Source organism: Prionailurus viverrinus, chromosome B1 (genome assembly GCF_022837055.1).
Source record: "Prionailurus viverrinus isolate Anna chromosome B1, UM_Priviv_1.0, whole genome shotgun sequence".
NCBI lineage: Eukaryota > Metazoa > Chordata > Mammalia > Carnivora > Felidae > Prionailurus > Prionailurus viverrinus.
This window is the reverse complement of record NC_062564.1, coordinates 39,378,181-39,394,002: the sequence shown is the minus strand read 5'-3', so window position 1 is coordinate 39,394,002 and position 15,822 is coordinate 39,378,181. Positions and strand designations below refer to the sequence as shown.

Below are 15,822 nucleotides of genomic sequence, written 5' to 3'. Positions count from 1 at the left end.
GAATGACCCCTGCAGGGACTCTGGATTCTGTTCCAGCATGAGCTCAGCAAAACCTCTCTCAGCTGCCCTGATTCTCAAAGCCATTGAGCAGTATGCCCTGTTACCCAAGGAAGCGATGGAGTCTTCCGAAGAGAAGTCAGTCCTTGTAACTCTGCTCTGGTCCTTAAGTCATCCGGACTGGCTGCCAGCAGGTTGCACATTTGGAATCTTGAGGCAGGCCCTTGGGACAGCTGTGAGAAATGAGACTACCTTGAAAATCCGCAGTACCAAACTCCACCTCTCTGTGGCACCTGAAGGAGATCCAGACTTTGAACAGGATCAAAGAGGCTGTAAACAGGAAAAGGGCTGTAAAAGGAAAAGCTCCTATTCTGCAGAGAGTGGGGAAGAGAACCCGGCAGTGTTTGTGGAGAAGTCCTGTTATGCCCACAAGAGAAGAGGGAGTGAGGAAGAAGGGAGGGGTGCTTTATCAGAGGTGTCGAGAGCTATGACTCCCCGCAGGCGGGTATTTCCCTGAGATATACTTTTGTAGCTTCTCCCAAGACTGGAAGGTGCATTCTAGCTAATGTGGGGATTAAGAGGAGGGAAGAAAGATGGAATAGAAAACATGGCAAGTCAGAGGTGAAAGATAAGGGAGCTTATCTGGTGATTGGCTGGATTTTTGCAAGAGTTTCTTCTGACTATAGGAAAAACATACACAATACCAGTGATGTCGGGCAGGCAATGGGACCTAGGCAGCAGGGAATCATTTGCTTATTTGATAGAAAAATTCTGTTGGATCAGGCCTTTAGGAGGTTCATCCTGAGAGTTGACAGGTCACAACTTCAACCTGACAAATAAGACCGTGGTGTTTTAGTACAAGTGACATGGTGTAGAGCTCATTTGGGGGCAGGGTGTAAATAGATCTCCCAAGTAGTCTGGCTCTGGAGCACTGAGCTGTGCTGCTCCTCAGAGTTAGGAAGGACAATATGAAATTAAATAAGATGTGTGCCTGCCATTGTGTTGGGTATTTTATGTGTTGTGTGCTTTAATGCTTCCAGAAACTTGCACAGCGCCACTCTAAAGTACCCCCAAAATTGCTATGGTCAGTTCATCTGAAATGGCTATAATATCTAAGAGATAATTTTAACATTCTTTTAAAATTAAGGTAGAATAATTATAATATTTATCTAATCATCTTGCTGAAAGTGTGGATAATAGCAGAAAAGAAAAAAAAAACCACGCCATTCCACATCACAGCCAATCCTATTTTGGCATATTTCCTTACAGTCCTTTTTTGAATGCCTCTAATATAAATACAGTTTTGTATCTGACATTACAAACTTTTTTCCATGTTTATGAAGCTCTTCAGAAATGTGATTTTTAAATTGATGGTATTTTGATTTTGGGGGGGATTTTTTAACACGGGAGCATTTGGGGTTTTCTAATAGTTATTATATGTAGAGATTTCATCTTAATTTAATGTTTTCAAAGGTGCATTTTGTGCTAGATCTCAGCTATAAAAAACACTCAGCAGCCAAGGTTAATTTTTGAAACTATCCTTGTATTTCTGTTGACAGGGATCTACCGCACCGAAAGGGATAAAGGCACTCTGTATGAGCTCACCTTCAAAGGGGAGCAGAAGCACGAATTCAGACGACTTGTGTTGTTTCGACCATTTGGCCCTATCATGAAAGTAAAACAAGAAAAGCTCAACATGGCCAACACACTCATCAACGTTATCGTGCCACTGGCAAAGAGGGCGGACAAGTTCCGGCAGTTCATGCAGAATTTCAGGTTTGTTTGTTGGTACATGCCTCCCTTCCTCACTGTGGTGTGTGTTAAATGCTGATATCATTTCCCGGTGTTTCCTGCATTTCCTCTGCCCAATACAAAGGCCCCTTTCTCTTCTTGTTCAACTGTTTTCTTCATATAAAGTTTATCATTTGTATTCGCCTTTCCCTAAAGCAACCAGAAAACTGCCAGACAAGCATTTACTTTAAGAAATGAAAATTCGGAAGGGTGGCTTTTCATCAGGATCTGCAAAGATGGCTCACTGCCTGCTGTGTTCAGGCCTACCTTGAGTTTGGGCTCAGGTTTGGGGACAGCCAGGGGCATGAGTGAGGCCTCTCCCAGACTCTGGAAAGCCATCATCCCCATGGCCCGTGGACTTGGATAGAGGATGTGCGCCTCCAGCTGCAGGAAGCCTTAGTTGTCCTGCTCCTGCAGCGGCTGCCATGGGTTGAATCGGAATCCATTTTTTATTCTAACCTACATCTCCTCAGAGATTAAATTTAGAATTATGCCAAGAAGTTTCCAAGCGTTCATTTTTGTAGCTACTCAAGAAGACGAAGTGCGATTTTATTTTCAGATGCAGTAATGTAGTTTTTACATATGTGTCTTCAAATTCTCTATTGTGCAGTGTTGGCTCTTGTAAGCTGTTACGACTAACATTTCCTACATTGGTCAGGATTAATTAGCTCACTTAGCCAGCTTATTTTAAAGATTATATGTGTTAATATGTGTCTAATTATAATCTTGGAAGATCAAAATTTATTTTTAATCTTTTATCATTAAATTCACATTATTAAAAGCTGGTAATGCTCAGTGGAAGGGTGTGGTTGATACTTCTCAAAATTCTAGATAATGAATGAAGTCTTTTTAAAGTTTTACATTTGAAGACCAGCCCTTCTCTAAATAAATTTTAGGGTCAGAATTCAACAGTTTTAGACGAGGCTTTTGTAAATCACCTGGTCATCCCTGACACATGTTCTCTGTGCCATGTAACTGCCTCCTTCACCAGGCAGGCTGCTCTGTTGTTGACCAGCTTCAGATATAAAGCTGGCTATTATTTGGACCTGTAGTCCACCTCCCTGTGATTTATACTCTGTGGGTCTAGTTCTAGCCTCTGAGGAAATGACTGAACTAATCCATTTCCTCTTATACATCATAGTTTTAGATCTTTAAAGACAGCTATCAGAATGTCTGTTGTCTTTTCTTCTCCAGGTTCGGGAGTTGTGCCTTCAGTTGTGACACCATGCGGAGTAGGGTGGGCTGATCTTTTCAACTGTTCCTGATTTGTAGGTCCCCTCTGCGACCATCACTTGAGTGTTGGCAGTGTCCTCTGACTCCAGTAGTAAAGTGTCTATGGAGCTTTGGCTACTCGCAGCCTTCCTTCAGTGTTTCTGCGTTCCCTGCATTCTCTTTAGGATGTCAGAGTGCTGCTGGTTGATTAAGCATGATTTCCTGAGAAGGACTGAACCTGTGGTTGGCACTGAGCATTAAGTCAAATCATTGCTCCCAGCAGCTGGTGTGCCCATTTCTAGCGCTAGTTGACAGTGAGTTTCTTTGGCTAGGAAGCTGCCTAGAGCTTGCCAGATTATGAGCTCTGAAATCTGTGTCATCCAGTCATGAAGGCCAGTCACTGTGCGTGCTGGGCTTGGCAAGGTAGAGCTTGTGCTAAAGGAGTGTCTGCTCAGTCCTCTGCGTGGGACTCTGGGGCCTGGAGTAGCAGGATTCTCTTGGTTATATATGACCGGATTGCAAATATTTAATAATAGGAATAAAACTAGAAGGGAAATATTGTTGAAAAAGGTAAAATGACTAGTTTACCAGTCTCCAACATTGAGATGATGAAATGAAATGTAATGTTAATGTTACATTTCTAGTTAAAACATCTAGTTAATGTTTTAAAATGTGGTACATAGGCAGGAGAGGGTGGGTGGGAAGGCTTGCTATTTGGGTAGGATATTTGGAAGGCCTGTGTGTGCCAGACACTTGATCAGATATAGGGGTAAAGAGATGAGCTCCAGAGATGGTACCTGCATTCAGGTGGACTAGCATCCACTTGAAGGGAGCTAGGAGCTCCAGGAGAAATGGAGACCAGGGGCAGTGGGCCATAAGAAAGCCTTCCCAGGACAGAGGACACTCAGAAACTCTAGGGGTTTCTGAGTGTGTTGGGTCTCTGAAAAAATGAGATGAGAAAGGGTACTCAATCCTGAGAGTATTTAATTCTGTGTCAGAACTAACTAGTAGAGGTGGATTTCAAAGCAGCCAGCAGAGAATGGATTGTTCAGTGTATGGCCTTAGGACAACTAATCATAGCAGAAAAAATTTAATTCTTATTGCATACCAGAACTCAAAGTAAACACCGCTCAATTAAATATTTAAATAGAATTAATATAAATATAAGAGTATTGGAGAAAATACAAGGGTCTATTTATTAAATATTTGATTTTGTCTTTATGAAATCCCTTCCATCCCAAGATTAGAAGATACTAACTCTGGTTGGCCCTGAGGATGGCATCATGAGTGACTTTTGTTTCCTTCTTTTGAATTCTGGTTTGTAAATTTTTATGTAGTTACCATATGTTTTATGTTTTGTTTAAAAATTCAACGAAAGATTTTATTTTTGGCTCTTATAATTTAAACATGGATTTTTAGTTTACAAAAGTGATATATAGCTATTATAAGATATTTAAACAATACAGAACACAAGGAATGAATTATTTAAAAACTCCCGGCCTTCCCTCCCCCAATTAATCATTCTTAACATTAATTAAACTCCATTATAGGTACTTTTCTTTGAATATATGCACATAGAAGAATAACTTGCTAACTAGAAATAATTTAATATAACATGAGATATACTATATATTCTGCTTGTAATTAAATAATTACAATTTTACCTGAATTAATTTATAGAAACAAATCTGAAGTATAACTGAAGAAATTTCTGGTCTTTAAGAAAATGTTTCTCATTTGAATTCTCTCTCTCCCTCGCTCTCTGCCCCTCCCCCATGCTGTCCTGGTCTCTGTCAAATAAATAAACTTAAAAAAAAAAAACAAAAAGAAAATGTTTTTCTGCTGTAAGAGGTAATTAGTTCTGAAGAGATCTCTGTAAAAAATTTTTTAAAAAAAGGTTTCACAAAACAGAAAATATTGGAATTACTATGTATTTTTTTGCTGCATATTTTTAACTTTAGAACAGATTGACTGAAAAATTACAATAACAAGAGGAAATCAGCAGTTATACTTTCTCCCTCTCCTACATCCCATTTATTGTTTTTACCTCATCGGGGTTTGCAGCCTTTATGTTCTGTTTTGTACCCACAGAGCTGGTATTTGGGTGGGTTTTGTGTCCTTGCCAGCAGCCCTGGCAGGAGCGGCTGCAGTCCTGAGGTCATGGTTGGCTATGGTGCACAGGCAAGAAAGGTTTCCTAGAAGCATTGTAAATTAAGGCCCCTGGGTGGCTCAGCTGGTTTGGTGTCTGACTTTGGCTCAGGTCATGGTCTTGTGGTCCGTGAGTTCGAGCCCCATGTTGGGCTTTGTGCTGTCAGCTCAGAACCTGGAGCTTCCTTCAGATTCTGTGTCTCCTTCTCTTTCTGCACCCCCCTTGCTCTTGTTCTGTCTCTCAAAACTAAATAAACATTAAAAAAATTATAAAAAAGAAGAAGGGTTGTAAGTGCTTGAGAGTAGAGTCTGCTTATGGTCATTTTAGTTTAAGGATCACTTGGCTGGACTTAAAATCCTCAGGACACTCTTTCCTCAGGACGTTGTAGACATTCCTCTGGCATCCAATGATACTGTGGAGAAGCGTCAGGACGACTTTTTTGGTCTCTCCCGAAAATTTTTGCCTGAAGAATTCCTTCTTTAGTCTTGAATCCTAATAGCTTAATCAGGACAGGTCTTCTCTCAGTGTCTGTTGTTTTCTCTGAGATTTTCCTGTGCTTAATCGAGTTTTCTTTTTTGTTTTGTGGATTCTTCCATGTCAGGAAAATTTTTTGGTGTTTTAATTGTGAATACCTCTCCTGCTCGGCTTGTTGGTGTCTCTGCTTTACAGACACAGTTGCGTATTTCACAGACCTCCCCCATTTATCAGCTTCTCTCTGTTTTGTAATCCTTCGTCTATTATCTGCTTTTACACAGCCTTTTCTTTTAGGTGAGTAATTTGGTTTTCAGATGTCTCTATTTTGTACCTTGCTATTTTTAGTTTATCACTTTTGTCTGTTCGGGCTCTCAACTCACTTTCTCAGCACAGAATGTGCCTTTTAATCTGTTGTTTTTATCATTGCTTCTTTGAATTTTTTATTGAATTCACATTATTAAGGAAGTGTGAAACATTTGTAAGACGTTTTCTTCTGTTTGAATTGTATTTTCTTCTAGACTAGGTTTTTTTTTTAATGCTATTGCTTTCTTATTAATATCTTTTTCTTTCTTCCTTAAATTGTGTTACTGTTCCTGAAGCACGGTTGCTGTGAGGTGTCTCTTCAGCCTCCTTCTGCATGGCATGCAGATGGCCACACAGGCCATTTGCTCTGACTTTGTGTGGATGGGTTCTCCTTGCCTACCTCCCCAACTTGATGGAGAACTGTTTGTATCCCACTCCTGGCTATGTTCTGAGGGTAGTGTATTTGTTTTATTTGCTGTATTTACAGTCTCCCAAGAACACGGGAAGGAGAGAAAGAACTCAGTGGAGGCTTTGTACAGCTTTTGTTGAAGATTCCCAATTCCTGTGGCTCTTCTGTGCCCTGGGATGGATGTGAGCTGTGCTAGGCTCACTCTGTCTAGTGGTGGATAGGTCTTTGTACTAGAGTGGAAGATGATTTGGCTCTCAGAACAGGCCCTCAGTGGAGGGCTAAGGCCTGGAACATCAGAGAGAATCCGCTCTCTTTGCTTACTTTTCTTACCTTCACCTATTGTCTTCAGCAGCTCTTTCCACTCCCACAAATCAAAAAGAGGAAAGAAGATAAGGTTTTGGCCTTTTGTTTAATGATTGGCTCTGTGTGTGTGTGTGTGTGTGTGTGTGTGTGTGTCTGTGTTGTGGGGGTACATGTAAGATGCTTCATCTGTCAGCATCTCCCATCCTTTCTCCTCTTTCTGCTTTTAAGAAGGATCTGCACTAACTGTGGTCACCTTTTTTTTTTTAAGTATTTATTTTGAGAGAGAGAGCACACACACACACAAGCAGGGGAGGGGCAGAGAGAGAGGGAGAGAATCCCAAGCAGAGTCCACCCTGTCAGTGCAGAGCCTGACACACTGCTTGATGCCACGAACGTGAGATCATGACCTGAGCCTAAATTAAGAGTTGGACGCTTAACCGACTGAGCCACCCAGGTACCCTTGGTCATCTTTATTCTTTTGCTCCTGCCCACTCCACCTTTTTTACAGGTGTTAGTTCACAAAGTGTAATGAGAACAGCCTTACCGTCCTTCTCTACTTTCCACACAATGTGGAGAGACCACATATTCTGCTTTGGCTCTTCCTTCACCGAGATCCTGAAGTGGGAGTTGGGGCCCCCTGTCTCTCCCCAGACCAGCCATTCCTTGGAGCCACTTTATCACTGCCCTGGCTGCTTCCCTAGCTCTTCTGGAGGAAGTGTCTAGGACTGGAAGCCACATGAGGGGAGAATAGAATCTTCTGTTTCTTCCACTGTCGTCTTTGAAGATTATGTCATGTTCATTAGTCATTTATTGGTAGCAATACTTGATATTTGCCACTATTTTTGGTACCTGGTTTGCAGTGATCACTATATGAGATTAATTTATTTAAAACATTATCCTTCCCCTGCATGTCCTTTAAAATGTAAATGCCCTTTGTTCTGATCCATTTGAATGAGGAATCTTTTACAAGTTGCTTCATATATCTGGGCTTTTGTATCTTCTGTAAAATCTAAGTACTGGTCCAGATGGATCCCCTTGCAGCCCTGACACTCCTTATGACACATAGATTTAGGGCTTTGTTTTGTTTTTCACTTCAGCATTGTTTTGCTAATTACTTACCTAGAAAAGACCTAAATGGCTAAGAATTATAACAAATATGCCTTCTTGGACAGAAGAAAGAGATGTAGAACCTGGAATTCCCCAGAGAGAGTGGCCCGTAGGGAAGACTGGGTCTGAGGAATCAGATCACTTGGGGTGATGACCAGGCATGGGGTAGAATCTACAAGGAACAAAGGCCAAGTTTTCATGCTCCAGACCTGTGTTGGGTATGGGTCCTGGGGACAAAATTGATTCCTGGATACATAGAGTATATGGACTAAGATATTTACTCTCATTATTTTATTTTATTTATTTAAAAAAAAATTTAATGTTTATTTACTTTTGAGAGAGAGAGACAGAGGGTGAGCAGGGGAGGTACAGAGAGAGAGAGAGAGAGGGAGACACAGATCTGAAGCAGACTCCAGGCTCTGAGCTGTCAGCACAAAGCCCGATGTGGGGCTTGAACCCACAAACTGCAGATTCATGACCTGAGCCCAAGTCGGATGCTTAACCAACTGAGCCACCCAGGCACCCCTAGTCTCATTATTTTAATCATCTCAACTAACCCTAAAAATTATTTGTATTTACAAAAACTAAAAATTCAATAAAACCATTTTTATAAAGGTCAGTGGAGAAAGACTCATTAAAAATGTAGAATGTACCTGGAAGCTGGGACTAAAGGCAGACTGCAGATTGTCAAAAATGTCAGCTCCAAAGTTGCTGGCAGACAAAGGGAAGAGGGGAAAACTAAGGCTAGTTTAACTTCAGCCCTCAGTAGTTATTGGAGAGAAGGGTGTTATTTGTTGGGGGAGAAAAGCTTCTTCCTAGCACTAGATCTTAATGGTCTTTATTTAAGAGGCAGTAAGCATTAAATGAGTGATATTCCTAGGATTTACAAGAAATTATGAAGCCAGAGCTTCAATATTGTCATCTCCCTGAATAGGAGTGCAGTTCACAGGAACAACAACCCCCCAATCTGGCTGCTGGCTGCTGCTTTGTGACTGGTGTGCTCAGTGACTCCACTGTTGTTCATGGAGATGCGATGCCTTTTTACCCTGGCAGGCTTGTTCTCCCTTGCTATCGACCTAGTCCTGGCCCATGGGGGAACCTCACGGTTTCCACATGCTGTTTCCCTCCCAGGAATGCCCCGCATGCCTCACCTGGGGTCTGGGGGACTTCATCATCAGGATTCCTTTACCTGTGGCCAAGAATAGAGAGAGCGTACCCAGGAACCTTGCTTCACATTTAGCCCCTGTTTGTATCTGTTTCCCTTTGACCAACAGCATGTTAACTTAAAACCTGATGCCTCCTCCTCTTCCTCCTCCTCCTCCATCCACTTCCTTGTCCTCCTCGTACTCTTCTTCTTTTTCTTTAATCACCTGATGTCCCTTTGAAATTATCCTTGTATTTGCTTTTTGGCTGTTTAGTTTCCCTTGGCTTCTGGGTTATTGGGTTTAAGCTCATCAGTTATTTCATGGTGTAGTTAGTGATAGCAGGAAGAAACTCATAATAACAAAGCTTTAGATTGTCTTTGCATCCTTATTTCTGAGCCTGTCCCAGAAAAAAATAGATTTTTATTCAAATGATTTTTTTATGATTTTTAAAAATCTTTCCCAGTTCATTTCAAGTTTGCTTGATTTTTATTTTGACTACTTCCAGCTGGTCTGAGAACACTTTTTCGTGTTGCTATGATTCTCCTCAGACTTTAGTAGTTATTTTTATTTTATGTTCTTTCTTTCTTACTCTTCTCTCATCCCTCTCTAGGCATTTATATTTTAAGGCAATATCAGGGAAATCTTTTACTTAAATTTTCTTTAATGATTTTTAAATCCCTTTTCTGCTAGAATCATTGAAGAGGTCCTGGAGATTTCTGGATTTTTAAAAAACAATGTCTAGAGACTCTCTGAGAGTGAAATGAGCCTTGAGGGTAGGGCTAAGCTGGTAGACTTTAGAGTGTAACAGAAAGGCTTCAAGTCATCATCAAATATAGGAATATAGGAAACTAATGTAGTTTCCACGGTATCATCCTCCCTCCCACTCATGCCCCTCTACGTCTCCCGTGGGCCCTTTCTCTATTCACACACCAGTGTTGCACCCAGGAAGGTTTTAGGGTTTGTATGTTTGAGAAGAAGTAATCTACATCATTCACCTTACTTGAAGAAAAGTGTCTATTTGGGGACCTAATAGAGGTTCTTTCTTATTTCATGTGAGCCACAGATTATGTGAAAACATCTACCCAAGACTAGAAAATGATCAGCTGGAAATGATTTCATTTGCTATCCTGAAATGGGCACCCAGTTGGTTGGTTGAAAGTCAAAATCAGTCTCATTTCGTGACACTGATCAGACTACTGAAATAATGAAATCCAGGAACTGTATAGTAATTTAGCTCGAGGTGAGGGGATGGAAAAGACCCACCAAACCAAAGATGAATATTATTTTTTATAGCCAGATTTTGGAAGGCCCCCATCACATACTTTTTCCCTCTTCAGGATAGAATGTGGTCTTCTTTTCTAATGCCTTTTGGCTAAGCAGTTTTCTCTTGTTGTCAGTGCAGACCTTAGGCAGCATTTGGAGTCTAATGGGCCATTATGTATTATCTCATTTGCATGGGATATAATTAAAGCTAAATAATAGATTTTCTTCTCATACCTGATATATTTGAGTAGAAAATTGACTTAGAAAAGAATAGTGACATAGTTTCCTTGCATCTATGCCTTCTTAGCCAATGAAACCCTTTCTCTGCTCCTCTCTACCTGTGTGGAGCCTCTTACCTGTCAAGGCTCAGCTTGAATACTCCTCTTCCATGATACCCCTTCTCCATCACTCAATAGGAATTAATCATACTCTTCTCAGCCCCTTGACTCGTTAGACCTCCAAAGTGTTGCTGCAGAGAGTCCATCCTGCCTTATACTCTTCAGCTGTTCATTCTTTCCAATATGCTGTCAGATCCCTGAGGCAAGTAGGGTGACCAGTTGTACCAGTTTGCTTGGGACTAAGGAGTTTCCTGGTATATTGACTTTCAGTGCTAAAACCTGGAGAATCCCAGGCAAACCTGGGTGGTTGGTCCCCCTACAGGCACCATTAATGATTATTTAAAAAAAATCTTATTCCAATGAGAATAATGCATTGCACAACAAAGTTACTCAGTAAATCTTTTTGAGTCCATGTTTCCACTAGCCACTTAATCTGAGGTATAAAAACAAGTACCCCTAATTATATGAAAACATAGTCTTCCTCTGTCTCTCTCTTTCATCTTCTGTGGCAAGATGTCCAACCTCTTATGCACTCCCAGTCTTTCTAGTAATCCCTCAGGGATGTTTCACATATCCTCAAATATAAGTTCAGCTTCCACTGACTGCCCAGGCATCAGCTGCATGAAGCAAACTCACTGCTCTGACAACAGAGTTGTTGGCACTCACTAATGCCACGGAAGCTGCTGGTGCAGCCATCACTGTGCCAACACTGCCATGTTTATTCCCCAAAAGTCCTGGCTTGAGTTCCTGACACCCCCTCATAATCTTGTTTTCTGTAAAGAGAGCCTTTCAGTGTTTCCTGAAGCCCCATATCTTTCTAGGACTCACCCATGAGTCCACAGGAGCCAGCTGAAGAGCAGGGAAAACACTGGGGATGCACATTGTTTCACAATCACATACCTCTGATGACTCAAGTGTTTTACTGAACCTGATTCTTCCTTAAAATTGTGGTTCTGACCAGGGGAGCTATTTTGCACCTTCTACTGTGGCACGTTGGGTAAAGTCTGGAGACATTTTTGGTTGTCACAGCTGAGGTGGGGGTTTGGGGGTGTTACTGACATCTGGTGAGTAGAGGCCAGGGATGCTGCTGGGCATCCTGAAATGCACAGGAAACTCCTTCCACAGTAGGGAATTATATGGTTCAAAATGTCAGTGGTGCTGAAGTTGAGAACCCCTTTGGGATGAATTCTCTCCCTAAGAGTACAGCACTTCGTCCACATAGGCCTTGGGTTACCCTGTCCCCCAGTCCACCAGACTGCCCAGTCATACCTGACTACTCCCATCAGGAATGCAAGTTGAACAGTCCTTCCCCATGGCCAATTTACATTTGGAGTTTTGTTGAGGGTTCCTCCATGCTCCTCCTGGCCACACAAACTCACTGAGCTTTGTGGTAGAGTCCTAGACTGATTAAGACCAAAGCTGTGAGATTTCATAGGTACATCCTTCATCCTGCTAGGGTAACCTTAGGTATACAAATATCAGGCTGGTCCTTAAGAAACCTGGATTTTATGCCTGGCTGCCTCCAGAGCTTGGGCAGGTCATTGGAACTCCTTTCTTTACCTATGTACTGAGAGTGTAAGCAAAGGTCAACTACCTCTTTCTACCTCGTTCAGATTAGTAACAGAACTCAAAGACTGTGATGTGCTTTTAGCCTCTTGGGAAATAAAAATATAGGTGTGTAAGTGACTAGGATATGTGTTTTCTGACTGCAAATATATCTTAATTAGTCCCTGTACTCTGTGGTACAATATCCCCTGGGAGAAGGAACTGTTGTTTTCCAGGAAAAAAATGTCTTCAAAAGACAAGGTCTTTGTGGGTTGCCTTTTTGTTTTGTTGTTGGTTTCCTTCCCTGAGCAAAAGCTTTTTATTTTGGTGTAGTCTTTTGCTTTTGTTTCCCTTGCCTGAGGAGACATGTCTAGAAAAATGTTTCTGTGGCCAATGTCAAAGAAATTACTGCCTGTGTTTTCTTCTAGGAGTTTCATGGTTTTAGGTCTCACATTTAGGCCTTTAATCCATTGTGGGTTTATTTTTGTGTTTGGAGTAAGAAAGTGGTCCAGTTTCATTCTTTTGCATGTCTGTCCAGTGTTCCCAACACCATTTGTTGAAGAGACTGTCTTTTTACCATTGTATATTCTCTCCTGCTTCATTGAAGCTTAATTGACCATATAATCATGGGTTTGTTTCTGGGCTCTATTCTCTTTCATTGATCTGTGTGTCTTATTTTTGTGCCAGGACCACACTGTTTTGATCATTATAGTTTTGTAGCATATCTTGAAATCTGGGATTGTGATACCTCTAGCTTTTTCTTCTTTCTCATTGCTTTGGCTATTCAGTGTCTTTTGTGATTCCGTACACATTTCAGTATTATTAATTCTGGTTCTGTGAAAAACGTTGTTGGTATTTTGATAGGGATTGCATTAAATATATAAGTTGCTTTGGATAGTATGGGCGTTTTAAGAATATTGGTCCTTCCAATCCATGAGTATAGAAATCTTTCCATTTGTTTGTGTCATCTTCAGTTTATTTCAACAGTATTTTATAGTTTTGAGAGTACAATTCTTTTCACTATCTTGGTTAAGTTTATTCCTAGGTATTTAATTATTTTTGGTGGAGTTGTAAATGGGATTGTTTTTGTTAATTTCTCTTTCTGCTGCTTCCTTATTAGTGTATGGAAATGTAACTGATTTCTATATATTAACTTTGTATCCTATTACTTTACTGAATTCATTTACTAGAAGATATTTGCAAATGACATATTTGATAACGGGTTAATAGCCAAAATATATAATTAACTTATACAACTCAAAACCAAACAACAACAACAACAAATAATCTGACTAAAAAATGGGTAGAGGACCAGAAATAGACATTTTTCCAAAGAAGACATACAGATGGCCAACAAACACATGAAAAGATGCTCACCACCACTCAACATCAGAGAAACGCAAATCAAAAACACAATGAGATATCACCTTATACCCACTAGAAGGGCTAAAATAAAAAAAAAACACAAGAAATAACAAGTATTGGTGAGGGTGTGAAGAAGGAATCCTCATGGGCTGTTTGTGGGAATGCAAATTGGAGCAGGCATTTGGAAAACAATGTAGAGGTTCATCTAGAAATAAAAATAGAATTGCCATATGACCCAGTAATTCCACTTCTGGTATTTACCCCCCAAAATAAAACAGTAATGAAAACAGTAATTCAAAAAGATATGTGCCTCTTATGTTTATTGAAGCATTGTTGCAATAGCCAAATTATGGAAGCAGCCAAATATCCATCCATAGATGAATGGATAAAGAAGATGTGGTATAAGTACACAATGGAATATTACTCATCCATAAAAAGAATGAGATCTTGCCATTTGCAACAACATGGGTGAAGCTAGAGAATATTATGCTAAGTGAAATAACTCAGAGAAAGACAAATACCATATGATCTCACTCATATGTGGAAGAAACAAAACAAATGAACAAAGAAAAATGAGACAAGCAAAAAAACCTCAGACTCTTTTTTTAATGTTTATTTATTTTTGAGACAGAGAGAGACAGAGCATGAACGGGGGAGGGTCAGAGAGAGAGGGAGACACAGAATCTGAAGCAGGCTCCAGGCTCTGAGCTGCCAGCACAGAGCCCGATGCGGGGCTCGAACTCACGGACCGTGAGATCATGACCTGAGCCAAAGTCCGACGCTTAACCGACTGAGCCACCCAGGTGCCCCAAACCTCAGACTCTTAAATACAGAGAACAAGCTGATGGTTGCCACAGAGGAGGTGGGTGGGGGATGGGTGAAATAGGTGAAGGGGATTAAGAGTACAGTCATCCTGATGGGCACTGAGGAATGTGTAGAATTGTTTAATCACTATATTGTACTAGTGTACAATTGTATTGTAAGTAGGATTGTGGAGCTAATACAAAGAAAGCATCCATGTGAAATGAAGAGCTTCCCTGAAGGGTTCTTAGGAAGCTGGGGTTCCCTGACACTTATATGGCTTTGCTGTAACCTGACCATGGTCATTATAGAGATGTGTTCTCAGGGGCACCTAAGTTAGCTCGGAGGATCCAGGCATAAACAATCACACCAAAACACAGACATCTCCACATACACAGTCACCCACATACACACTATTTTCTCACACACATTGTCCCAGGTGATGGAGTCTAGTGAGAATTATTTTGAAAAATATAAAAATCACACATTCAGACAGATTGGTGATGGTGTTTCCATAGTACTTGTGCTCATTCTCTCGTAGAGCATTTGTTTATTGTGTTCTAGGTAGTTTTAGTTATGTACAGTAGATAGATAACTTATCAAGGGCAGAAATGTTTTATCCATTTTTTTAAGATCCCCTGGTAGAGCATCTGCCACGTAGTATGTTGCTTGTTTGGTTATTGTTTGTTAAAGGAAGGAAGGAAGGGAAAAATGAGTAAATGAAATGGAACCCTGGAGGAGCACCTCAGAACCAATTCTGCTTTGCCTTTTTGGGAAGCCTCAGCTGGCGAAAGAAGAGTGAAGGGCCAGTGTATCTCTGTTTTATTCCTTGAAAACAGGGAAGTGCTTTGAATAGATTTTTAAATGCCAGCAAAGATGTTACTAGAAAAACAAGAATGCTTTTTATGCAGGCTCAGCGGGTGATCCTCTCCTGATTCTAGGATAAATTTTTTCCAACTACACATGCATTTTGAAAGCACATTTTTCCTGGTGCTTGGCTCTCTGTGTGTTCTTTTATTCTACCCTGGCAAAGAAAGTTAAAGCATTATCTGGCAAGTTAGCAAAAGAGATCTTTTATGGAAGAGAATTTTGTTGTCAGTAGGTATGGTTTAGATTGCAGGGACTGAGGCTGTGAGGGAGCTCTCAGTTTGAAGCACTTTGTCACATGCTGGGCCTCTGTTCCTGGTTCCTTGTCTGTCTAAGAGCTCTGCCATCAGACTGCATTTCAGAGGCAGCTCTTACCTTTAATTCACGGGAAAGAAACAGATTCTCAGAACCAAGCCTGTGACCAGGACGAGTCCTGCATGCTTCTAGCCTCGGGTCAATATCATCTTCCCTGATATTTCTTCCATCTGGGATTCTCTTCTTCCTCTTCTCTTCCTCTACCCTAACCCTCCTTCAGGTCCCAGCCATTCCAGCTGATAGGATTTGCTGTGTTTTCTGAACTGTCTCCTTGTTATTTGTGCCATGAGGTGTCATTATTTTATTTGAGTTCATTTTATTTCCCAAGCATGTTGAGCAGAGGAACCAGATCTCCTACATCTTTGGATTTCTCCCAGCGAGGCAGTCACTTCTTTTTGATGGCATTATAAAAAAAAAAAAAAAAAAAATTGAATAAAT

General features: G+C 40.8%; 1 protein-coding gene across 18 annotated transcripts in view; it reads left to right on the top strand.

Annotated features, from left to right (window-relative positions):
- The window catches only part of CSGALNACT1 (chondroitin sulfate N-acetylgalactosaminyltransferase 1), a 342,341-nt gene that overhangs the window by 294,952 nt on the left and 31,567 nt on the right, over positions 1-15,822 (top strand). For all 18 annotated transcript variants that reach the window (XM_047856667.1, XM_047856682.1, XM_047856669.1 and 15 more), the window contains one exon: positions 1,557-1,773. In XM_047856667.1, coding sequence (XP_047712623.1) covers positions 1,557-1,773 — 217 coding nt within the window. The remainder of the gene's footprint in view (positions 1-1,556; positions 1,774-15,822) is intronic.